The sequence below is a fragment of the Pleurodeles waltl genome, chromosome 12 (genome assembly GCF_031143425.1).
Source record: "Pleurodeles waltl isolate 20211129_DDA chromosome 12, aPleWal1.hap1.20221129, whole genome shotgun sequence".
NCBI classification, from domain to species: Eukaryota; Metazoa; Chordata; class Amphibia; order Caudata; family Salamandridae; genus Pleurodeles; species Pleurodeles waltl.
The window spans coordinates 705,424,540-705,452,010 of NC_090451.1; the positions used below are offsets into that span (position 1 = coordinate 705,424,540).

Here is a 27,471-nt window from a genome sequence, read left to right on the forward strand (position 1 = left end):
AGCTCGGAAAAGAGCCAACTCCCACACATCTGGGGATGCACCGCCCCCAGATAAAGAGAGCCGCAAGTTCGATGCAGCTGGGAAAAGAGTCGCAGTACAAGCTGCAAACCAGTGGCACATCGCTAACTCTCAAGCACTACTTGCGCGCTATGACAGAGCCCATTGGGATGAGATGCAACACCTCATCGAGCATCTTCCCAAGGAACTACAAAAGAGGGCAAAGCAGGTGGTTGAGGAAGGGCAGAACATATCAAATAACCAGATACGTTCTTCTATGGACGCAGCAGACACAGCTGCAAGAACAATTAATACATCTGTGACCATTAGAAGGCACGCATGGCTAAGAACGTCTGGGTTCAAACCAGAGATACAGCAGGCAGTGCTCAATATGCCATTCAACGAAAAACAACTGTTCGAACCAGAAGTGGACACGGCAATCGAAAAAGACACTGACACTGCTAAAGCCATGGGCGCACTCTACTCCCCGCAGAGCAGAGGAACCTACAGCACCTTCCGCAAGACACCCTTTAGAGGGGGGTTTCGGGGTCAGGCCACACAAGCCAGCACCTCGCAGGCAACACCGTCCAGCTACCAGGGACAGTACAGGGGAGGCTTTCGGGGCCAATACAGAGGAGGGCAATTCCCTAGGAATAGAGGAAAATTTCAAAGCCCCAAAACCCCTACAACCAAGCAGTGACTCAGATGTCACTCACCCCCTCCACACAACACCAGTGGGGGGAAGAATAGGTCATTATTACAAAGCATGGGAGGAAATAACTACAGACACTTGGGTCTTAGCAATTATCCAACATGGTTATTGCATAGAATTCCTACAATTCCCTCCAAACATACCACCAAAAGCACAGAATTTATCAAAACAACATTCCGAACTTCTGGAAATAGAAGTTCAAGCACTATTGCAAAAGAATGCAATCGAATTAGTACCAAACACACAAACAAACACAGGAGTCTATTCACTGTACTTCTTAATACCAAAAAAGGACAAAACACTGAGACCAATCCTAGACCTCAGAATACTAAACACCTACATCAAATCAGACCACTTTCACATGGTCACGCTACAAGAGGTGTTACCATTGCTAAAACTACAGGACTACATGACAACCTTAGACCTCAAAGACGCGTATTTCCATATACCAATACATCAATCTCACAGAAAATACCTACGGTTCGTATTCAAAGGAATACATTACCAATTCAAAGTATTGCCTTTTGGTTTAACAACCGCACCAAGAGTCTTTACAAAATGTCTAGCAGTAGTGGCTGCACACATCAGAAGGCAGCAAATACATGTATTCCCGTATCTAGACGACTGGCTAATCAAAACCAATTCACTAACAAAGTGCTTACAACACACAAATCAAATCATACAAACCCTCTACAAACTAGGTTTCACCGTCAACTTTGCAAAATCCAACATTTTGCCGTGCAAAGTACAACAATACCTGGGAGCCATAATAGACACAACAAAAGGAGTAGCCACTCCAAGTCCACAAAGAATTCAAAATTTCAACAAGATCATACAACGCATGTATCCAACACAAACAATACAAGCAAAGATGATATTACAACTCCTAGGCATGATGTCTTCATGCATAGCCATTGTCCCGAACGCAAGACTACACATGAGGCCCTTACAACAGTGCCTAGCATCACAATGGTCACAAGCACAGGGTCACCTTCTAGATCTGGTGTTGATAGACCGCCAAACTTACCTCTCGCTTCTATGGTGGAACAGTATAAATTTAAACAAAGGGCGGCCATTCCAAGACCCAGTGCCACAATACGTAATAACAACAGATGCTTCCATGACAGGGTGGGGAGCACACCTCGATCAACACAGCATACAAGGACAATGGAACGTACATCAAACAAAACTGCATATAAATCACCTAGAAATGCTAGCAGTTTTTCAAGCATTAAGGGCTTTCCAACCAATTATAACTCTCAAATACATTCTTGTCAAAACAGACAACATGACAACAATGTATTATCTAAACAAACAGGGGGGGACACACTCAACGCAGTTGAGCCTTCTAGCACAGAAGATATGGCGATGGGCAATTCACAACCACATTCGCCTAATAGCGCAGTTTATTCCAGGGATCCAGAATCAACTTGCAGACAATCTCTCTCGAGATCACCAACAAGTCCACGAATGGGAAATTCACCCCCAAATTCTAAACACTTACTTCAGACTCTGAGGAACACCTCAAATAGACTTGTTTGCAACAAGAGAGAACGCAAAATGCCAAAACTTCGCATCCAGATACCCACACAGGCAGTCCCAAGGCAATGCCCTATGGATGAACTGGTCAGGGATATTTGCCTACGCTTTTCCTCCTCTCCCTCTCCTTCCTTATCTGGTAAACAAATTGAGTCAAAACAAACTCAAACTCCTTTTAATAGCACCAACTTGGGCAAGGCCACCCTGGTACACAACACTGCTAGACCTATCAGTAGTACCCCACATCAAATTGCCCAACAGGCCGGATCTGTTAACACAACACAACCAACAGATCAGACATCCAGATCCAGCATCGCTGAATCTAGCAATCTGGCTCCTGAAATCCTAGAATTTGGACACTTACAACTTACCCAAGAATGTATGGAAGTCATAAAGCAAGCCAGAAGGCCGTCCACTAGGCACTGCTATGCAAGTAAATGGAAGAGGTTTGTCTGCTACTGCCATCATAATCATATCCAACCTTTACACGCAACTCCAAAGGATGTAGTGGGTTACTTGCTTCACTTACAAAAATCTAACCTAGCCTTCTCTTCCATTAAAATACACCTTGCTTCAATATCTGCATACCTGCAGACTACCTATTCAACTTCCCTATATAGGATACCAGTCATTAAAGCATTCATGGAAGGCCTTAAAAGAATTATACCACCAAGAACACCACCTGTTCCTTCATGGAACTTAAATGTTGTCTTAACAAGACTCATGGGTCCACCTTTTGAACCAAGCACTCTTGCGAAATACAGTTCCTAACCTGGAAGGTTGCATTTCTCATCGCCATTACATCTCTAAGAAGAGTAAGCGAAATTCAGGTGTTTACAATACAAGAACCTTTTATACAACTACACAAAAATAAAGTCGTCCTAAGGACTAATCCTAAATTTTTACCAAAGGTTATTTCACCGTTCCACCTAAATCAAACAGTGGAACTACCAGTGTTCTTCCCACAGCCAGATTCCGTAGCTGAGAGGGCACTACATACATTAGATGTCAAAAGAGCATTAATGTACTACATTGACAGAACGAAAAACATCAGAAAGACTAAACAACTATTTATTGCATTCCAAAAACCTCATGCAGGAAACCCAATATCAAAACAAGGTATAGCCAGATGGATAGTTAAATGCATCCAAATCTGCTACCTTGAAAGCAAAACGACAACTGCCCATTACACCAAGGGCACACTCAACCAGAAAAAAAGGTGCTACCATGGCCTTTCTAGGAAACATCCCAATGCAAGAAATATGTAAGGCAGCCACATGGTCTACGCCACACACGTTCACCAAGCACTACTGTGTAGACATGCTATCCGCACAGCAAGCCACAGTAGGTCAAGCCGTATTAAGAACATTATTTCAAACTACTTCCACTCCTACAGGCTGAGCCACCGCTTTTGGGGAGATAACTGCTTACTAGTCTATGCAGAACATGTGTATCTACAGCGACAGATGCCATCGAACTGAAAATGTCACTTACCCAGTGTACATCTGTTCGTGGCATCAGTCGCTGGAGATTCACATGTGCCCACCCACCTCCCCGGGAGCCTGTAGCAGTTCGGAAGTTACCTTCAATTATTTATATATGTATCATCTCAACCTTAAATAGGTACATACTTAGTCACTCCATTGCATGGGCACTATTACTACAACACAACTCCTACCTCACCCTCTGCGGGGAAAACAATCGAAGATGGAGTCGACGCCCATGCGCAATGGAGACAGAAGGAGGAGTCACTCGGTCCCGTGACTCGAAAGACTTCTTCGAAGAAAAACAACTTGTAACACTCCGACCCAACACCAGATGGCGAGCTATGCAGAACATGTGAATCTCCAGCGACTGATGCCACAAACAGATGTACACTGGGTAAGTGACATTTTCATTATATAGCACTTACTACCCCTGACGAGGCATCGAATTGCTTTTCAATGAATAACATGCTACTCCAGAACCCAAAAGGGTCAGTGGTGGATTAGTATAGGAAAATATCAGTTAATTTTAGCAGTGGGCACGTGAGTCTGTTAGTTGGATTGAAAAGGATAATGGAGGGATAGAAAAGGGATGAGTCTATAAAATTTTAATTGGAAGATCATAGTGTTAAGAGGGGATTTGGGATGAATAAAGGAGAGGTGGAGGAGGGATGAATTTAGTAGGGTTGCTTGAGAGATCATAATAGTAAAATGAGGTTTGGGGTGCGCCAGGAGGGATAGAATAAGGGTCTAGGGTGAGACAGAGTAGTGCATTGGAGAGTGATTTTTTTTTTTTTCTCTTTTGTACGCTGAGTAAAGTATTAAATATATAGATACATGATTACCTAGAAAAGGAATGTATGTGTAAGGAAGATAATCTATTGAGGTTTAAGTTGTATTGTATAAAGTCACACTCAAGTGTTGCAGTATTTGAAGGTAATTTATTTGGATATTTTTTTATAACTCATCAAAGTTTATTTTTTTATTATGTCAGTTCTGTTCAGAGTGTAATAGCTTGTCTCTGTGCTAACCACCCACAGTTTTATGCTCCTAATATCTAAAATATGTGAAGTTTTGGTTTTCTCTTGTGACTGTCGGTGTTGTTTCGGTCTAGGTCCTGCATGCTCAACAGGCCGGCTTTCTCGCCGCCATTGTGCACAATGTGGACTCCGAGCGGCTCCTGAATATGATATGGAATGATGGTAAGGCTTTTTCTTCTTCACAGAACGGTCGTCGGGCATGGAAAGGAATGACTGCTGTAGGTCACTAATAAAATAGAAGAATACTCTGGGTGTGATTGCCATATACTGCTAGATGTGACTGGAAGACACAATTGTAGCCATTCACTTTCTTATTAAAAATCATTGCCCTACCTGCTCAACCTTAACCTTCACACTCAGACAGTCGGTAGTAATGAAAGGAAATAATACTCTTTCTCCTCTCCAGCCTTACTTCGTCTCACGTACGTTACCCCTCTCTCTTTTCTGCACGTCTGTGTATGTACCACTTTCTCTATTTCTTCTTCTATCTAACCCGTGTCTAACTCACTCTTTAAGTACACCTGTCTGATCCACCTCTGCGTCTCCCTCACAAGCTCAACTGTCTCTTCACTACTCTCTGTGCCTTATGTCTACATCTCTTGGTCATCCCTGTACCTCACCCGCCTTCCCATCCCCTTTGTCTGCGCCTCACTATTCTGTTTCCATCTCCTCTCCCTGTATCTCTAATGTCTACTTCATCTCCCTCATAACGTCTACCACACACCTTTATTTCTACCGCCTTCTCTTCATCTCATTTCTCTCTACCGGTCTTTTCTGCCTTTTCTCTACCCCACCTCTCTCTGTCATGCATCTCTCTACCCCATTTCTTTATCTTACATCTCTCTACCTCACCTTCTCTCTCTACCTAGTCGGATCTGGTGGCTTATTGGAATGATGAGTCCACTGTAGGGGCTGGTGTTCAACCTCATGGTCACAGGTTCAAATCCTGGTGGGTCCACTCAGCTTTTCATCCTTCTGAGGTTGATAATATGTGTACCATCAAGTTGAGTAACAATATACATGTGCTATTCAGCACCAAGATACCCTTCTGGGTGAACATGCGCTTTACAAATACACTTGTTATTTTATTTTGTGTTACATAGCCTCTTAGATTACATCCCCGTTCATTCACTACCACATCTCTCCATCTCCTTTTTCTGTTTAGCTCAGTACCATCTGCCACTCTTGTCTTACTACCTTTTGTTACCCCCCTCTTTCAGTGCTGCACAGAGACCAGTCTTATTGTGATGTCTTTCTGTTTACATTTCTATGCTACAAACCCTTTTGTTTCTCCCCACAGAAGAAATAAAGAAACAGATAGTAATTCCTTCTGTCTTCGTTGGAGAGGTGACATCTGAGTACCTGAGGAATATTTTCAGCTTCTACAAAGGGTAAGGGAGTATACTGCTTGCCCGTGTTTCTTTATTTTAAAGTACAATGCCGACACGTGAAAGTGACTGACTCAGTCATCCAATTCTAAGTAGGTAAGGGGTAGGCAGGCAGTTTCCTCAATAAAATATGCAAGTCAGCACTGACACTCCAACCTCACTTGAGAACAACCTTGTCTCCTTGTGGCTGACTCGGGTCTCCTTGCTTCTCCTCCCTGCACCTATTCCACTGTTAGTCCCCACTCGCCCAAACATTTTACCCTTGTTTGCTGCAGTAAGTAGCTACAGTTCTACCATTGTTTAAGAAATCATCGTCTTGGTCTCTCAGCTGACAGTGAAACTGCAAGGTTCCTCAACCGGGACCTTCCAGCTCTGGCACAGATATTACCCTTTTTTACATCTTGCTGTCCCGGGCCACGTTCCTTGCAAATGTATACATGCAGTGATCTCCCAAACTCTCTGGCGCCTAGCACAGGCGAAGAGTGGTTATGTTTTATGTTCATTGTGTTTGTACATCTCAGCTCATGTGAAAGCTTCTTGGCGTTATGGATAACACAACAAGTAAAACAAATGAGAGGTCAGAGATATTGACACATGATAGAGGAAGGAGGATGAGCACAACAAAAGACACAGCTTACTGGTCAAAGAGCCAGGTTTTCAGACTCTTTCTAAACTTTAAACTTAAAGCACTTTAGGTACAAGGGAAGGGGAAGTGCATTCACAAGTTGTAGCTGTAACAGAAAACGCTTTGCCTCCAAAGGCAACTGTTCTGTTTGGGGACTTCTAGAAATGAAAGCTGGACAGTGGTCTGTGCCACCTTAATTTACTTGTCACGAAACCACAAGCAGGTTGATAAATCACCTGAGGAGTGGTGACACTGGGTGTAGTAAGCACTTTGTTATGCACAGGAAGCCGGGGAAGTGATTTGGAAAAAAGGACTTGCATAATCATGCCTTGAAATTCCTGTAAGTAGCCACCCTGCAGACATTAACTACAGGTACTTGACTGTCTAAAGAGTTGTATTCTCTCTCAAGGCTTATATTTACAGGTAACAGCAGATGGAAAGCTTGGCTACTTTGATATACATGGTAAAACTTTATCAAATAAACGCCAGCATTCAGTGGAGCTTTGAGGTCTCAGGTGGAGAGCCATCCTGACTGGACAGAGTTGCTTGGTTCTCACTAGAAAGACATTCCTGGTGAAACTCGGTCACGGCCAAGTTACATTTCAAGAAATCAGCAGACATCCACAACCTTCTAACTCATGGACAATCCTTTAAAGTTGAATGTGCACCTATCCCGTCCATAACTACTACCGATAAGAAAGGCCAAAGATCATCTGTTTGTCGTCAGCGTAAATGGAACCCTGGGCTCTGGTCTCATGGAGCCGGTTGGGCAGGGGCAGCATGCTGATGCCAAATAACAATGGTGACCGTAGCGATCCCTGCAGGGGGCCGCGGGTGGTCGTCTTGAGCTCAGAGCTGATGGTGGCGAAGAGACAGAGGCTCCAGTCGCTCAGGAATTATTTGAACCCTTTAGGTACAATGTCAGTGAATCTGGCTGCTTTGATGGTGTTGATGGGAGTGAAAAGATGAAATGCCACCGACACCAGACACTCCTGCCTTCAGCCTTCCCTCTCCGGGCTTCTGTCAATAAAGAGACCTACATTTTGTAGCTGTGTCCCTGAAGCAAACCCGCCTGGAATTCCTCCGACAGCCCAGTGTTTTCAGCATAGCTTTGGAGCTCCATGAAGGCCAGGGTCTGCAACGGTGCTGAACGTTTCTTAAATAATGGCTTTACATTTGGTGAATTTCCAGGCATTGGGGGCCAGGTCCCCAGCTCAAGCAGCAGGTAGACATGTACGATTCAAGAGGGAAATACCCGAAGTGATAATGACTAGATACTTTCTACTGTTTGGGGCCTGCGGCCCTGCTCGCGGTCTCGTGGCCTGCAGATTAGTTGTTGATGTACATGTTAATGCTGGCTGCTGCTCTGTATCCTCTACATTGTGATTCTGCTGGCCCGTCCATCCCGCTCTGGATGGCTTTCGGATGGGCTCGCTTACGCCCCATTGGATGAGTCCATTCACGTTGTTTGTTAGTTTTGTAGGATATGCATTTGGGGATGGGAGGGATTGCAGTACTGACCCGTTTGGGGGTTAGCATGGGTGGGATTTGTTAATGTTCTGTACTTGGTTTACTCCCTATTATCGTTTTCTTTCACTCCTGCTCCTCTCCCTGCATGCCACTGATGCCTCTTTCGTGATGGTATGGGAGGGTGTGTGCCTAGATAGGTTGCTGGGATGGCGTAGAATAGCGTGACGTCTGTGCGATGCCTCACTTGGAATGTTCGTGGGCTGAATGATGGGCGCAAGATGAGACTGCTGTCTGCCTATATGCAGCGACATGCGATTGATATCTGTATGCTTAAGGAGACCCACCTGGTGGATGCCACCAAACACCGGATAAAAGCTGGTTGGATTGGTGAGTATCACGCTGCGATATATTCGCGATATGCTCAAGGCGTGGCGTTTTTGATTCGGAAGGGGCTGCAGTGGCACACTGAAAATGTACTTGTGGATCCAAATGGTTGTTATGTTATGTTGCGCGGCACACTGCTAGATAGACTATGCAGATTGGTGTCAATTTACGGCCCTAATGCTGATGACCCTGAATTTTTGGGGGGAAGTGTGGCGGCTGACTGGGTCACTGGGTCCCAGCGTCCCTGCTGTGGGGGTGTGCTTCAACGTGGTATTGGACTTTGTGGCGGATCGTGAAAGCCTGGCTAGACCACAGCATGTGGCGGTGGCCAGGGCCTTTCTCTCGTAATGGCGGAAGGTGCTTTGGTGGACTTATGGAGGGCAAAGCATGGAACTGACAGGGAAGGCACCTGTGTCAATTATGTTCATGGTAGTTGGTCGAGCATAGATAGATGGCTCTGTACCAGGGATGGTGAGCTCTGGACGCAGTCAATTGATCATAAGGCCCGTACCTTGTCAGATCATTCGCCATTCATGTTGGAGTTGGTTGTTCCTGGCGGCCCCGGTCGTGCCTTTATGTGGAGGCTTCCTCATGGTGCGCTTAGAGATCAGGTATTTAGGGATCAGATCCGCAACGCTATCGTACACTACTTTGCTGAGAATCAGGGGTCTGTGACCTCTGCTGGCACCGTGTGAGAGGCTTTCAAGGTGGTGGTCCGCGGGGTCAGCCTCTCTAAACAGCACGGAGTGCTGAAGGTGCTGAGGCGGGATCTTGCGGATCTGGAGGCCCAGCTTACTGATCTTGAAAAATGCTTAGCCGATGAATGGTCGGGGGACCGTCTGGTCACCCTTAGAAGAAAGATGACACAGTATGAGGATGCAGCCTTACGCAAAGTTTGCTGTCTAGGGAAGAATGCTACTGCGAGGAGATATGTGAGGGTGAGAGGGCTGGGTGAACACTGGCAACAATGCTCCGTAAGCCGTGGGCAAATAATTATATTGTAGAACTGTCTGATTTGACTGGTGAGTGGCATACCGGCACTGAGGAGATCAGGCGTATCCTTTCTGACTTTTATGCGGCCCTGTATGCTGAACCGTCTGGGTTGGACTTGGCGGCCGCCAATGACTACTTTACAAATATTAGCCTGTTGTGGTTTGATAATTCGCATAGGTTATATCTAGACGCTCCCTTTTCAGTGGACGACGTGATCCAGGCTATATGCAGTCTACCGGGTGAGAAGGCATCTGGGCTGGATGGCCTGACAACATCTTCTATAAGTAATATGCAGATATATTAGCGCCGCACCTCCTGGAGGTTTATGCGGAAGCTCTTGAGACTGGTGTTCTCCTGGCCTCGCTGTGGGATGCTCTTATTGTGACTATTTTACAGCCCGGGAAAGACTCGAGCTGTTGTGAATCATATCGGCCACTTTCATTAATCAATATTGACAATAAGATTCTGGCGAAGCTGATTGCAGCCTCTGCTCCCGGCCCTGGTGCTGCCGGATCAATCCGGCTTTGTGCCAGGACGCTCCACCTTGTACAATTTCTGCACCTATTTTGCAATATCTAGTACGATTGACCCTGATGACCGTGGAGTGGCGGTGTTCCTTGACGCCATTAAGGCCTTTGACTCTCTTGCGTGGTCGTGAATGTTTGCCCTGCTGGCTCGGTGGGGTTGAGTTCTAGGTTTATTCAGTTGATCCGCCTGCTGTACTCACGGCCTTCTGCCCGGCTGAGATTAAATAGGACTATCTCTGACCCCTTTCTGATTGCCAGGGGCACTCGCCAAGGCTGCCCACTCTCGCTGCTGCTTTTTGCAGTCGTGATGGAGCCGTTAGCTTGAGACAGCACCACAATCACAGATGCCTGGTAGTCCAGCAGCGTCCAAGAATAATTTCCATGTATGCGGACGATGTCGCCCTGTATATCCGCGATCCGCAGCTGCACCTCAACACTCTGTTAGATGAGAGAGTTTGCTTTGGGCGGTTCTCTGGGATCACCATCAACTGGTCCAAGTTGGTGGTGTTCCCTCTATCTGAGGCTACAGTGCAGTTCCACTCTAGGTATCCCCCCGGCTGGGCTAACGGACCGGTGCGCAATTTAGGTATCTGGCAGAGTAGGGTCGTTAAAAGCTTTGGTCAGCAAATTACGGCAAAGCTATTGTGTGGTTGGAAGATAGGGTGAAGGCCACTTTCGCTGACGGGCCGCATAGCGATAGCGAAGATGGTTATTCTACCCAAATTTCTATATTTATTTATCAATCTACCTCTTGTCCTTACAGCAAGTTTTCTGAAGCGACTCAAGTCCGCGCTCGTGGCGCTGGCCTGGGCTGGTAGGCATCCCAGAATTCATGGGAAAAACTGACACTTCCGTTTGAACTGAAGTGGTTTGGCGGCCCCAGATCTAGTACTCTATTATCAATGTGCGCAGGCACATTTTGCATATTTTTGGCTGCACCCTACACGATACCTGCCACATTTGGCACCTGAAAGTGACACTGTGTGGCCTGATAGATTACTGCGGGTGCTTGGAGGCCCGATCAGACCCAGCCCGCGAAGGGTCGATACTGTGGCCTGCACGGCGAGGGCCTGGACTGCGCTGCTGCTGCGGCGCGCTGATGTACGAGAGCCTTTTGCACCTTCGATGCCGGTGCTGGATGTCGCTGACATGCAGTTGTTGGAGGATGACTGAGTTGATGAGTTTCTTCGTGAGTTTAATTTAACTATTTTGGCTCCTGGTTCTCTGATGGGGATGTTCATCTCCTCTGAGGCAGCGCTTGGTGGTGATTGCGACACCGCGTTGCACCGATTATTCTTACTCAAAATTCGTGCCATGCTCCGCGCACGTTAGCCCTGTTTCCCTGCCATGCCCCAGGTGAGCAGAGTCCTGGAACTTATATATCAAATGCAATCCCCGCGCAGGCTTATCACTAGGCTCTATGTTTGCACCCAGAACGCAGTGTCTGAGTCCGAGATTAAAGCTAAAGAACACTGGGAGGCGGACATAGGTGAAGCCATTCCGGATGACGAGCACATATGAGAGCGCTGTCCCCTAACAACAGACTACGCCTTATTCACTTCAACTTATTACATTGTTCGTATTATACGCCCTGTAGATTGAAGAGTATGGGTATCCGAGCTGATGCGCGCTGCGAGATGTGTCTGGCCCCTGATGCGTAATTTTTGCACCTCGGTGGTACTGCGCTGCGCGAATACTAGACGGAGGTGCTGCGGGCGATTGAGATGACTGAACTCGAGCTGTTGCACTCCGCTAAACGTGCCCTTTTGGGATATGTTGAAGGGATTCTCGTCGCGCACAGGAGACTGGTGTGACTGCTGCTGCTGGCTAAGCGTAGGGTTGCGATGTGCTGGGGGCATCGCTGAGCTCCCCGTTATTGTGAATGGTTGCAGGATGCTTCGTATTGTCAAGAGCAACTAATGATATATTGGGAACTTATGCTTGAGGGCTCCTGACCGAGAGACATTTGGGCCCCCCTGCGATCCTTTTTGGAGACCCGTGCATCGAGCGGCATACAGTCGACCAGCGTTCCCCACTGACAATGGTTGATTATGCTCTCCTTTCAGGCTATCTACCACTGCCTGCATTTGTATTGGAAATCTGATGGCCGCAATGTTTCTCATTTTCCCCCCCCCTTTAGTTTTTAATTTAACTCTTATTTTCCCTTTCTATTCTCTTCATTCTGATCTTCGCTTTCCCTCTGTTGCTATTACTTCCCTTCCTTCACTGTGCACATCAGGAGGTCTCAAAGATACGGTTGTGTTTATACCATGATAAGTGGCGACATGACACATTTTTATTGATTTATACGTAAGATGGTTATACAACTTTGTTGCTCCTTACGCCTAATTTGTCTACAAGATGTAATTATTGACCTCTCAGATGTGTTACTTTGGTTATGTTATCATAAATGCAAATATAAAATAAAAAATAACTAAAAAAGACTATTAGGATTCAGGATGAGGGATGTTTTTGAGGGATTTGTGTCCCATCTGCCACAACAAAGGTGCTCCTGTTTGTTGTGGCACGTCTAGTGCACCCGCCGTTGCGAGTGTGTGCTTCCTTGAAACACCACCCTCTGGCCGCAAACCTTTTACTTGTTTGTTTTTGTAGAGCAGTGTTAGTGTGTGGACGGGATAATTGGACAGTAACAAGACGGTGACTGCCAAAGCAACGTATTTACCTTCATACACAAGCTGTAGCTCACTGGCATGGGTGGGAAACGCCTGTACAATGTGTTAGCGATGCTTAAGGAAGCAAATTGATTTTGGTGACAATATAAAATCAACTTTATGTTTAAAAAGTAACCAAAGCTGCCTTCCTTAATGTCAGAACAATAATAGTGCTGCTTTTTATTGATGATTTATCAGAGTAATACAACAGATCGTGTACTGTAGGTTAGGATTTAAACGTGCGCTATCTAGACTGAAGAGTTTATTCTTTACTTAGTGACAGCAGTTGCCTGTACTACAGTGAAGTGACCGCATCCCTGTATCCTGGGATAGACCAAATATTTGTAGTGTGTAGCCGGTCCTCCTTATTCTACAAGGTTATTCTACATCTCCGGGAGAAAATCAAAACACGCGTGTTGCGTGTCTGGACAGTTCATCTATCTTAATTATACTAAGTTAAACCCATAGCTGTAAACACATACCCCAGATCTAACCAGCTTCTCTGGCTCGTTGCCTCATGATGGGCCAACTGGTAAATGTCTTGTTCTATTTGTAACATGATTCTCCGACAGTTACTGATTGGGATGTTAGTAGTCACACGTGCATCCCCCATGCATTTCAAAAATGTTTTCTATGCCTTCGTGTTTATCGTCCTGTGAATGGCTCTTGCCGGAAGGTTGCCGATGCTTGCGCGATGCTCCGAACATCACCAGCTCTTCTCTCTCTTCACAGCGCTCATGTCGTCCTGGTGCCTGAGTACAACTTCCCGCTGGGGTATTACCTGATTCCTTTCATCGGCGTCGTGGGAATTGTGATCATCGTCATGTGCACCATATTGGTAAGTAGCTGAAGGCCGGAGCGCCCGGTCTCTGGTTCTTCCCACTACAGGACGTTGTTGCCCCTGTCTGTTCTATTGAAGGGAACCAGTAGTTGCCCCCAGCTTGCAATAGGGTGTCAAAGCCAAAGGCTGGAAATAGGATGTCCTGCCAGCAAGGAGATGTCTCAACCGAAGCACGCAATCTGTACTTGCATCTGTAGCAGGAGTGTTTTTACACCAGGCCTGGGATGAGTATGAAAGGGGGGTGGGTATATTTGAAATCCAAATGGGACCATTGCCGTCTTTAAGTTTCCTAGTAAGGTGCTGTGTGAAGCAAATTCATAATGTTTATTTTTAATTTTGGAGGCTCCAAGCAAAAGATGCCTCCTCCTGTGTCCCAGGTGACGGACAGCCCGGGCCACGTGTAGCAACAAAACAAGTGAAGCGACAAACGTGGGCGCCGCGAGGTCGCATTGCGGCTACGGCCGGCGCTCTGCTGTTCGCCACAGGAGCTTCACTGATAGTCCTGAACGCCCGAGTGCTCTCTTCACCCTTTTTGTGGGGCTGCAAAACCGTTTTTCAGTATTTACATTGCACATTTAATTGTAGGGATTATGCATTTTTAAATGCAGATTTTTTAAAACAATCTGTAGCTGTTGTGAGATTTACTAAGGCTGAAATGTACTGAATTGTGTGTGTGTGTTTTTTTTTAAATATATGCCCCATTAAACTTAAGATCAATAGTACAGTATTGATGCCTAGCTATAAAAAAAAAAAAAAAATGAAAGAAACCGGAAAATGCAGTCTGCAAGACAAAAAGTATATAATTCTGATAATTAGAGCGCTCTTCCTTTAAGCAGTCGGCAGCTTCCATTTCCCGCCAGTTCACACACTGGCGGTTCTGCAGTTCTTCAGATCTTCTTTCTGTCTGAAGGTGTGCAGATCACTGAACACTTTGATGGGTGTTTTAACATCCTGTTTTTTAATTGTAAACTCCACCCCTTACACTTCACTCAATGTATTCAGGGCTGTGAAGTTTCTTTTCTTTCAAATAAAACCAATCCATTTTTCCTGCTCCTCTCTACAACCGATTAGAACCAAGCCTTCCTTCTTTTGCAGTGTCCCGGGTGTGAGAAGAAAACAGCACATGATCCTCAGTCAGTCTCTTTGCCTTCAGGATTCTCACTCGATGGATGTGTCTGTTCAGCCAGCAAATGGTAGACAGTACATTAAAAGACAGAGAAGGAGGGCTCCATAGCTCCCATTCTCAAATGATTCTCCCGGAAGTAGATATAGGGAGAGGAGAAAGCAGAAAAGCTTTAGCATTGCCAATCCCGCACTCACTTTGGACTTTTGAGGGATCACCTGCTGCTGTCGATTAGCTCGGATATTAACAATGCCAGAAAAGAGACACCACTCACCACCGAGGACTCCTTCGAGGTTTGAACTTTCATCGGCATGGACGCACCCTGTGTTGAGTCACTCCTTATGTTGTGATCATGCTACGTTGAACATTCTATGTTGACACTTATGACTGATATCTCAAAGCTTGCTTTCAACATCTGTCTCTTACTAGGAATGCATCAACAATATTGTTGCTTCTTAGGATCCATTTTAAGTAGCTGTGCAGTCATTTATGAATCCAGTGCAACTCTCGTTTATCCAGCTCCTGATTGTGCTTAAACTCAAATTATGTTTGCTTTCAAGCAAAGCACAATTGCATTTGAGGAGTTTTGAGCAAGTTTTATTGGCATTCACTTCGCAACTGAAAACAATGAAAGTGTTACACCTCTCTCTGCATCGCAGGATCCTCACTGATAGTTATAGACATTGAATATCTCCACCGCGTCTTTAAGAACCCCAATATACTTTTCATCATCCATGCAGTATGGTTAAAAGTTTGAAACAAAAATGGTTAAAAGTTTGAACTAAAAGTTGACATTACAGATCTGCAAAATTTGTCTGAACACCATAGTAAAAACCAGAACCGCCTTTACTGAGGTTTTCTTTCTGAAAATCACCAAAGAGCATCGGGGTGCCTAGCTACAAAAAATGGTAAATCAGTTAGAGGAACACCTAAACCCTTACATGAAAACGAAGGGAGGGGCGCCTGTTAGGACGAGTGTACAAGGTTAAAAACCCTGCACTGCTCCTTTAGGGAGCCAGTCGGATCCCACTCGCAGTGTGTCCCGTACTGTCAGTTAACCTTACAACCTCAGTATGTTTTTCCCCCGGATTGTGCTGGGAGAGTGTCACAACATTTTAAGGCCTCAGGAAATTTTCACTCTATTTTTATGAGCAACTTGCCTCAGAATATGTTTGTCAACCTAATTCGACGACTCATATTTCTGGCAAAATTTTCACATTTAAAGAGATTTTCTCACAAATGCCTTCACTTTTTAGTAAGTGCCCCTGACCTACACTCTGCGTGTGGAATCCCCTAAGTCATATTATTTGAGTTTACAGAAAGGGCAGTAACTGCCCTGAAAAACCAAGGGTGTATTCTCCTGAGAGTAACACTTGAAGGTCTCAGGGCAGAAGAGGCGAGGAAAAAAAACATTGAAAGCAGAAAAACCTGACCAGTCACCACCTGGGATCATTCTAAAGGTGAGGAATCTGTAGTTAGAAGCATGTATGAGCCGTGCAGCACACAGTCCTCGGAGGCCCATTTGAACTGCATCCAAAAATAGTCCTATTACACATCCTCGAAGATGTGGGATTCATAGGATTCCCAATACTGCAGTTGGTTCTCATGAAACGAGAAATTTCTATATGAGAAGCTTGGTGGCCCGAGTATGCACAGGTATAAATCAGGCCTTGATACGTGTTGTATCCTAGAACTTACAACATATGAGGATGGAGGTTGTTCCCAGAAACACAGGAAACATTTTAGAGAAATGGCCGCACTGTCGTGATGGAAGAGGGCTTTTAAATTAATAATCGATCATTTAGTAAATCCATATATGGCTAAGACATGTCCAGGTACTTAGGAATCTTGACAAATTTAAACTAATGTTTTTAAAGTGTGTTGATGAACTTCTGTAGAGAATGGCATGTACTTGTGCCAACTAATGGTATACGTTGCAACTATACTTAAGTTTATAACCTGATACAACTATGACAATGCCGCAGAGAAGGGATCGAAAGCAAACCCATACTTCAGACATAGATTGACGCGAAGTCTCTGCCGTTGAAGTTCCTGCCGTTGAAGTTGGGAGCAATGGCATACCCAATCCCGACTCTTATACTACAAAAAATGACTTACCTAATATCCTGGGAGCAGAGCCTAAAACTTATTGTAGTGGCTCGCCAAAGGAAAAGTCCCAGCAAGAAATATTTTGTACATATGAGACTAGGGAAAATCTACCAGAAAATGGGCATGACCATGACCCACCGATTAAGATTCTATCCTGGAATGTGGCAGGCCTGACTCAGAAAATAGCTAATCCTGACTGGTGCAGACTTATAGATCAACACCATATCATTTTATTACAGGAGACCTGGGCGCCATCTGTAGTAAATAGAGAAGGCTATTGGACCTTCCAGAAGGCTGCATTACCATCACCATCAGGTAGGGCTTCAGGCGGCCTGATAATTTGGTTAAAACACGACTTGTTCCCAAAAGTTAAAGAGATAGTATCCCCTTTGAGGGATTTATTAGCCGTTGCAGTTGAAATTAGTACTGTTAAAGGTCTTGTTAACATAACAATTGTAAATTTATATATTAGACCTGGCACCCAAAGGACCCAGACCATCCAGATGAGTTCAATAGTAGAATTTCTTAACTGTTTACCTATTGGGCGGGGTATAATGGTTGCGGGCGACTTCAATATGCAATTGAACCGCGGAGATGGCAATCAGCAAGAGGGATCCCAGTTCACAGACTCATGGGATAGATCAGGGCCGGTGCAAATTACATCTAAGAAAGAAGGAGGAGCCTTAGACCTACTGGAAGACCTAATAAAAATAAAGGGATTAAGAATAGTAAATGGGAATACCAGATCAGACAATCCGGCGTCACCTACATATAGGAGAGGTGTATATACTAGCCACCTGGACTATGTCTTAGTAAATGACGCCCTCTGGAAATCCCTAACTGACATGATAGTTCTCCCTCGCATTGATAGTGACCATCTAGCCTTAAGTACCTCCTTTTCCACTATCTTATTTAGTTCCAAGACACTATCAACGTGGACTTCAAATAGTGCCCTCATTAGGACCAATGACCGTAAAAATGTGAAATGGGATCGGGTTGAAAGCGATGTAAATTTCCAGCTAGCGATCTATAGAACAGTTGCAACAACACTTTCCCCCCTGAAACATACAAATATCAAATTGGTTGATTTGGTCTATCTTCATAATATCTTGGCCATCCGACTAAAACCACACTTTCAGACGGTAAGGAGGCGGACAGAGACTGTGATTAAAACCTCTAGGTGGTTCTCCAACTCCTGCCGTCAAGCTAAGATACACTTACTGGGAGCACTTAAGGAAGGGAATTTAAGAGAGATAAGGAAGAGCAGGACTGTATACAAAGATGTACTTAAAAATGCAAAAAAAGAATGGGCGAATAGGAATTGGAACAAGATGGTTGTGGCGCTCCAGGAGAAAGATCTTAACCTATTCTGGGAACTAGTGTTAGATAAGAGTAGCCCTCAAGAAATGGAAAGTTACCCTGTCATCCAGCCAGAAATTTGGATGACGCACTTTTCAAATATATACAGAAAACCACATACCAATAGCACTATTACACCCCTACTAAAACCTAATGATCCTGTTGGCAATACCCTAACGTGGGGGAGTACAACACCACCCAAATTTGACCTGGACTTATTCTCCATAAAAGAAACAACAGAGGCTCTCCAATCCACACGCAAGGGAAAGGCCCCTGGTCTTGATGGTATCCCAGGAGATTTATATCTTTCTCGTCTGACAACGTGGTCATTGTATCTAAACGCACTTAGTAACGAAATACTGAGGGGGGGAGGACTCCCTACTACATGGCAAGGAGCAGTTATAGTCCCTATTTACAAGAAAGGGCCAAGGGAACAACCTAACAACTATAGACCTATCAGTCTTATTGATGTTAGCCAAAAAATCTTCGCTAAGCAAGTGCTGAACAGATTACAGACATGGATAGATGATGCCCAAATTCTCTCAGAATCCCAGGGAGGCTTCAGAAGAGGAGTGAGTACAATAGACCAGGTATTTAGGTTTAACCTCCTCTGCTGGAAATACCTTTCATTCAACAAAAGTCAACTGTATGTAGCTTTTATCGACTTAAAAGCTGCTTTTGACATGGTACCTCGGGATACATTATGGGAAGTTATGGAGAGTTATCAACCCAATAGCGAACTACTAAGACTGATTAGATATCTCCATGAAGGGACTTACGCTCATGTACGTTGGTCAGATAGTGGCGACCTAACGGAAGCCATACCCGTCAATAGAGGGGTTAGGCAGGGCTGCATCTTGGCACCAACACTATTTAACCTCTACATAAACGGTGCTGTGGACCAATTGCTACACTGTAATCATGATGCCCCCAGATTAGCTGGAACCCCAGTCCCTATTTTAATGTTCGCTGATGACACCTTACTAATTTCAAGAACACCTATGGGCTTGCAAAATGAATTGGACACTTTTTATAATTTTTGCTCTACCAGAGGACTTGAAATTAATTCAACAAAATCTAAGTTTATGGCCTATAACCCACACAAACTATTTAGGGGGAAAATGATGATAGCAGGCCAACCAGTGGAGAGAGTCAGACAATTTGATTATTTGGGGATTAGGTTAAGTGACGACCAACGTTGGTCGGCACAGATTAAGAAGAGTCTGACAACACTTAGGCAAAGGTCTATAGTGATAGCTAAGAAAACAGCTAATACTTGTGAAGGGGAGATAACACCTGCCATCACCGTTTACAAATCAGTGGCAGTAGCGGCCTCAATTTATGGTGCCGAGCTTTGGGGTCATACCAACTCTAGGTGTCTGACCACTGTAGAAAACCGGTTTATTCGAAATTTCCTAAAGTTGCCGATGAGCACCCCTCTCACTCCACTAAGATTTGATTTAGCCCTAAATGAAATACATAATGAAATTGCATTAAGACCCCTAATGTATTGGATTAATCTTTGGTCCTCAGAGGACCGGTCCATTCTCCATAAAGCACTAGATGAATTCCTTGCAAATGACAGCGTATTAAAGATCCCTTGGTTCAGATACATCAGAGATACGTGTAAATTTCTTAAAATGGAGGAGGTGTGGAGTGCTCCCCACAATTTGGCAAAGGGAACAAAGGAACGTGTAAAAAGGTGTTACTGGGAGAGCATTCTGACCCAAATTTGGTTAAAAAATCATGGTAGTCTGACTTTGCAGTTCTTAGACCATAAATGTAGTCCCAAGTTCGAGGCCTATATGGATAATGTAAATCCTCCATATACCAAAACACTATTTATTAAATTTAGACTAGGGACTCTTCCGCTTAAGTCATTTACAGCGCAATGGAGACCGGAGGACTGCAATTCAATATACTGCCATCATTGTCAAAAGACAAAAGAGTCACTCGCGCACTTTATGTTTTTCTGCCCTAGATATTTGGTACCTAGGAAAAAGTGGATTGCTCCACTATGTAGGGCTATTGGGATAAGGGAATGGAATACGGCATTACGACTCCTAACAACTGATACAAATGATAAAATAGTTTTTTCTGTGGTGGGATATCTGCGAAGTGCATGGTTACTAAGAACAAAAGAACTATTATAAATGTGTAATTTTAATACATTGGTTCTAGACTATATTCACTTAATACATCAGTTTTTAACCGGATGAACCTTAAACCTAAACGGTCTGGATTTTAGTTTAAAGAATAATGACGATTTGTAGGTTTTATAAATATATGACCTCACTATTAATTTAGGGTTTTTAAAAAAAAGTAAATTATGCAATTTTCTTTTTTTATCTCGGATAACAGAGACAAATGTTAAAATTGGTCACTCAGCGGCAAGGTTCTTGTAAAATACACAGGTGACACGAACTAGAATTCTGATAATCATGTGCTTCTAATGTCTTGATTTTAGATTATATTTAATTAGTTTGATAAAATTTTAATTAATTGAAGTTAAATTTTAACAACCTAATACTTTTATATGTCTTTGAGATTTCGTAAAAACAAAAAATGTTTAAAAATAACGTTGTCTATACATTCTTAAAATTTTTAAAGTGCTATGCTTCTTAATCATGTTATGTCTTGTATTGTTTACTTTTATGGCTTATAGCCGAAATAAAGTTATATATGATGACAATGCCACTAAGAAGACCTCAGGTCTTCTGTTCACTGCTGTAATGTCTCATATTCAGCCAGGCATTTGTGATGATTAGGAGGCATGGTACTACAGATTCTAGAAGAGAGAGGACCTTGCATGCTGTCTGATGTGCTGTTTTGCAAAAGAAAGCCTACTTCCAGCTAAAAAGTGCAGAGTTGTTGGAAACTCTTTTCCTTGAGGACTGTCCCAGGGAGGTCCTACATAAATCAGAACTTGCACAGGATTTTAAGTGCATTTTGGGAAGCAGATCTGGAGTCCAGCATAGCAGTGGCAGTGCTGTTCTGAAGTCTTGGGACGTTTTTTGTTGTGAATTTGCCTTGATGAAACAGCTGTCCAAGTCTGGGTAGATGAAGAGCTTCTGTTTCTACAAGTGACCTTCTGCCAGTCAGGTACCTGGAGAAAATGTGAGGCGCTGATCTGAGGCAAAAAGGGAGCACTTCCAGTCACAAACCTCAGAAATGTCCTCTGCCTCCTTGATAGGCATTGTAGGTTGACTGCACACATGCAATCTCTCAGTACCACCAGTGGATATCCTGAATGCAATGAAAGCATCCGAAATGTTGCTTTTCTGATCCATTTATTGAGTGGCATCCCATAGAAGAGTTGAGAATCACTTAAAGGCTTTTGTTTTCATCCTAGGCATCTCTTCTCAGTACCAGGACAGAAGATGATAGTGAATTGTAAATTTAATGTTTTCTGGTGAGCTTCAGATGTCAAGGTTGCTAGACATAGCCATGAAAAGCTCCCTAAAGCAAAACCACTGAAGTAACTCACGTTTTCCTGAATCCAAAGATGGCACTATAAACTTGGAGTCTCATAAGCATACATAGTAAGTACTTCTTGAAAATCCTATTTGTCGTCCCTAGGAACAAACTGAGACAGATGTTGGATTGATTCCCACAATGACTGTCAGGTTGTCCCAACCAAGCTGTTGTCCTTAATGCCCCAAGTGCATTCTCAGATGAGTCAGGTAGTTTTTTGCCAACTGCATCTAAACTCTTGGTGGGCTGGTCTGGAGGCACAGAAGTGACAGGATTCAAAGAATGGCATCTGCACCCTACAGGGTCCATTAAGGAGTCAGGCTGTGGAATCCTTTCAGGAATGCTCAGGATATCTTCAGAGGCTGTTTCATTAGAATCCTTAGAACGAGAGCATTAGTTGTGGTTGGGGTGGAAAACACTCATCTCCCACTGCTTGATAATCTGGTACAAATAACAAAAGCTACATTACAGGCACCATTGGCCGTAAGTTCTCAATAGTAATATTCAATTCTGAAGCTCACAGATCCACGTGGTGTTTTTTTTTTTTTGTGGGGGTACCTGGGTTCCGGCTTCGACTTGAAATTGTGTGACAAATGCTCCCAGAAAGCAGTCAGGAAGTGGGAGGTGGAAGACATCAACGCAGTGACAAGAAGCTGACGCACTCAATTTGATAACTCTGCTTCTTCGCTAAGTCGCAGGGGCTTCTCCCACTCCAAGTAGCAGGATCCATTTCCGCTCCAGATGGTGAGGGCCCTACCGTGCCAAATTCCAATTTTGATCCAAGTCGTAGAGTAAGTCCAAAGCCAGGGCGTGCAAGAAGGCCACACAAAAATCACCCCCCTCCCTATTATCCCCCTTCCCCCCTCCCCCCTTTGGCGAACCTTAAACAGGCAAGGAGCTGTTCAGGACCTTAACTATGCAGATGTCTTCTGACTCGAGCCCATTCTAAGGCTGGCCCCAACACGCTTCGAATTGACCTGGTCCTCGTCGACCCTGCAGCAAAAAGAGTCCTTCAGGGAGGTCATGGTGCAGATCTTTAAGGCGATGCCGGCACCCTCTGAATCACTTTTGGGCTCCTTAAAGCCATAGGGACGACCAGTTGCAGTTCCTCGGGTGTTACCCTCCTGGCACAGAGTACTTCGAATAGGCCTTCACTTGGCTTTTTGCTGGTGCAGTCCCATAGTTTCACTCTGGCCCTTTGCCCATGCCAGTTCTGGCTGTACCGCCACTGACCCTGATTCCAGAAGCGCCCGTTCCAGATCCAATCCAAATGTCAATCTGATCAGGAGATGACATCTGCTCAGACAAGACCCATGTCTTGCTCTGAAGTCACTAAAGCGCAGCCCCACCAATGTTGGATAATCCCCAGTCATGCTGTAGGTTGGGTACAGTTTAGGGTCTTCTGAATATGCCACATTATGATGATGAAATAAAGATGCAGACAACTTGCTCCCGCCTCACCACACAGATGCTGGATTGTGCCAGGAATGACAAAATATTATTGAGTTGGACACTGAGACTGAATTGGATTCTCCATGAGGTGCCACCTCAGAGGACAGTGCCTCTCTGGTCGTTTACATGTCAACTGAAGCTTATGATTTACAGCTCCTTATGGGTGAAATAAAGGCAAATTTATTAACTGAAATTTTACAACCAGGGTCTGCTACAGTTGAAACCTTGCTTTCTTTTAGTGAGGCCCTGTTGCTTGGACAAAGCTGGTCTCCTCATAAAGTGACTAGGTGACGTAGGCTAACATGGGTGACCCAGCTTTTCTCACTCAGCACCCCACACCTGGAGGCTTTTTGATCCCAGCATCCATGAGCAAGATCAGCTTCAGTGCTGTATATAAAAAGTTGAATCGCATCAACATGTTCGGCTAGAGGGTATTTACCTCCATCCGTTTGTAACTATGGTAGCTCAAAAAGGTCCTTTTTATCTAGGCCATTATAGGTGAGCTGCCTGAGACATGGCCAGAGAGACCTTGCTGGCTGTTCGTAATGCATTCTAAGTAGCCTTTGCCCAAACAATTGTGGACAGACGAGATGCTGCCAAATGTGTGTTATGGGTTGATCTTGACACAACATAGTTTGTGGGCTCTGCAGTGGGCACCAGTGTTGTGATCAGATGTCATGCCTGAATGTGACTACGTTTTTTACAGAGATATCCAGACATCTTTAATGGACATTCATTGAAGGATCCAGACTCTTGCAGTAAAGAGCATCCCTGCACTTGACTGCCTCAAAGGCATCTGTTCACTAGGCATTCCTTAGCCTTCCAGTTTAATCGGCAGTACAGAAACAATTCAGAGGTCACTCCTGGGGTTTGGCCTATTGACTACAGCAACCCACGCAGCTTGTCCAGCAGCCGGCCCAGCCTTTGTGGCTTCAAGGGACGTGGTAGTGCCCAAAGATATGGACATCGCCAAGGGCAGCAATCTTCCATTGCCTCCTCTTCTGCTGCTACCTCCTCCTAACCACTTTCATTTTTCCTTGCAAGACCACACACAGTTGGTAGGGGTCAAGAGTCTATTTTTTCTCACCCTGTTGGCAATCTATCAATTCAGATCAGTGTGTTCTACAACATTTTCAAAGGGGATATATTTGTGCCCCCACACCCCTTCCAGTGTGCCACCCACTCCTACCCCAGTGTCGGCAGAAAATGCAATCATCATTTATGGTAAGTCAAGGCCTTACTGGCCAAGAGAAGGTGCTTGATTGAAAAAGGGCAAGGGGTGTTACTTGTGCTATTTCCTGGTGCAGAAAAAATGGAGGGCACAAACCGATGTTAGACTTTAATTGCCTGAATGCCTTTCTGAGTAGGACAAATTCAAAGTGTTCAGCTAGCCATTGTTCTTTCTGTCGTGGTCCCAGAGGATTGAATGGTATCTTTCGACTTGCAGGAAGCATACCTTCATGTGCCTGTCTTGCACGCCCACATTGTTGTGGGGTCAGAGCATTACCTATTCACAGTTTTTCCCTTTGGCTCATCTCTGCATTTCAGGTGTCTGTGAAGGTAATGGTGGTGGTCGCAGTCCACCTTCGTAGGTCAGGCATGCATGTGAAAATAGCAGTCGTGGTCAATTCGGCTGCACTGGTCGGTCCTTTACATAGATAAATAAAAATTGCTCAGTCCTCAAGTTGTGGCTGCCTACAACCGAAATGTCACATATTAATAGCTAACCAAGAGGAGAGCACCTTAGTTCAACCGCGTTTCGTTCTATCCTAGCAACTGCATCTTGGCATTATAGGAAGTGTTCTCTGTTAACTGATCATGATGATCTCTTAATTTCTTTATGTAGGTTCAGTGTCTGCACTTTACATGCCCTGATGAAGTTCCTAGGATAGAATGAAACACATTTGGCTGGGTCCGCTTGAAATGGAAACAAATAAAAGAAATTACTGAACAATACCTGAAGTATTGGACGAGAATTATTTTGGTTTATTAAGCGTCCTATGTCCCATGAAAATGGCAGTGGCTGAACATAGAGCTTGAAATCAGGATCAAGATATGATCGATTGAACTAAGATGCATATTTGCGTTCAACGACTGGCTGCTCAAGATCTGCTTGCCACAATCAGCTCCAACTCACCTCCAAATGACTGTCATCCATTTTTCATCCCTGAGGTTTGTCATCAGCAGACCAAAGACCAATCTGATGCCATTTCAAAGGAATCCATTCATAACAGTGCCCATCCTGGACACTGAAATGTCCAAACCCATCTCATTTCTGCAATGAACTGCACCCTTCTGGTTCCTTGATGTGGGTGGCACATGTGAAACCTACAGTGACACCTCCATTTTTACTGAGCATAACATCAGGACCGTCTCGGATAACATCTGCATATCAAAGGAGACAGCCCGGGATCTTCTGTGGTGATGGGATGACGGTAACTTTTCTAGCAGCAGGTTGCTCTCCCTAACTCATCGTGTGCTTAAAGTAGTTAGGGATCCATCATCCCTGCATTGGGACAGTCACCTCAGAGAGGCAGATAACATGGGGCTTTCACCCCTTTGGATCGGCAGCACCAGATCAGTCTCCTGCAGCTTTGTGCCATTCATCTTGCTCTGAAAGCTCTTCTCCCATCCATCAGAAGGAGGGTGGTGCAGGTCATGACGGTCAACCCTACCGCCATGTGGCCTTACAGAAATCAGGGTTGTTTGTAGTCATAAACTTGTGTCAGGAAGCACTGAACCTTTGGGTGTGGCCTGACCAACAAGGGATTTCTTGGTGGTGGGGTTGTTAAGCGTCAGGGAAGAAAAGCTCAGTAGATGTACAGACCAGGAGTGGAGTCTTTATCCTGTGGTATTTAAGGGCATCTTCGACTAGTGTAGCATGCCTGGCTAGATCATTTCCACATCACTAAGAACACACATTTTTTGCAAATAGCATCCCTAGGGGATGCGTTCCTGCCTACTGTGGACCTTCCGTAGATGCTTCCAGCATTGCCTCTCCTGTTTTGGCTTCCAAGGAAGGTCAGAATGGAGCGGGCCCAGGTCATTATGATTGCACAGGGCTGGGCCAGGGGGTCTGGTATCCCGACCTGTGAGCATGAACATTCCTCCTTCTATCCGCTGACTTCTCTAGGAGGACCTCCTTTGCCAGCAGCAGGACAGGGGTGCACACCTGATTAGCCACAAGTTATACCTTCATACATAGAGATTGAGCAGCAGGAATCTTGTGGCTATGTGCCCCTCGGGAAAAAAAAACATCTGAGTCATTGCATGACATTTGTGGTAGGGACTGACAGCTTGATTCTCTGGCTAAATTATCAGTTGTCCTTATCTTTGACCCAGCAAGGCTTTCCTGTGGCCACATTTAAAGGTTATCTGTCTGCCATATTTGCCTTTTTCTGTTTCCCTGACCAACCTTTATTCAAGTCACCTATTGTGATGAGGTTCTTAAGAGGTTTGACGCACATGTTCCGTCTAAAGCCTTTCATTATGTTTAAATGGGACCTATATGTGGTCCTCACATTTCTGATGTACTTTTTGTTTGAACCGAGAGTTGTTCCCTTCAGCTCCTTACCATCAACATGGTTTTTCTTATCCCATTCACTTCTGCACGCCAAGTTAGTGAGCTGCAAGCGATGTCCGTGCAACCACCGTACTCTTCTTTCTCTCCTGATAAATTGGTGCTGAGGATCCAGGCTTTCTTTGTGCCGTAGGTTCTATTGTCCTTCCACATGGTTCAGTCCGTCCTGCTTATTTTGTCTCAACCATGTCCTCATAAGAGGAAGATAAGCTCCACCGGCTTGAACCAAGAAGATCCCTCCGTTTTTATAGTTATTGCACAAAAGAATACCAAGTAGATAACCAGCTCTTGGAGTAGTCGAGCAGGGGAAGGTGGTGCAGAAGCTGCCCCTGCCCAGTAGGATTGTACAGTCCATAAAAGTATGCTATGCCATGTCCAAGAAGTAACCACCTGGGGGCCTATGAGCTCTTTCTACCAGTGCCAAAGCCTCCTCAAAAGCATTGGCAAGGGTTTTCCTGTCTGACATCTGCCAGGCATCCATGCATACATTCACCAAGTACTACTGCCCAGACAGTCCAGTCTACAGAGAGAACCATTTTGCTCTATGGGTTCTGCAGGACTTCATGATATGAATTCACTCCTCAGACCCTCCACCTTTGCGAGGTACTGCTTGGGTAGCTATTCTAAAGACGAAGATTCTATGGTTAGAAATATCCATCAAGAGAATAACTTAATTAATTTTAATGTCAGCCACTTGCAATC

At 44.7% G+C, this 27,471-nt stretch overlaps 1 protein-coding gene across 1 annotated transcript in view; it reads left to right on the top strand.

Annotated features, from left to right (window-relative positions):
- The window catches only part of RNF167 (ring finger protein 167), a 192,985-nt gene that overhangs the window by 63,417 nt on the left and 102,097 nt on the right, over window positions 1-27,471 (top strand). The window contains exons 5-7 of the mRNA XM_069215677.1: window positions 4,847-4,934; window positions 6,073-6,163; window positions 13,564-13,669. Of these exons, the coding sequence (XP_069071778.1) occupies window positions 4,847-4,934; window positions 6,073-6,163; window positions 13,564-13,669 (285 nt within the window). The remainder of the gene's footprint in view (window positions 1-4,846; window positions 4,935-6,072; window positions 6,164-13,563; window positions 13,670-27,471) is intronic.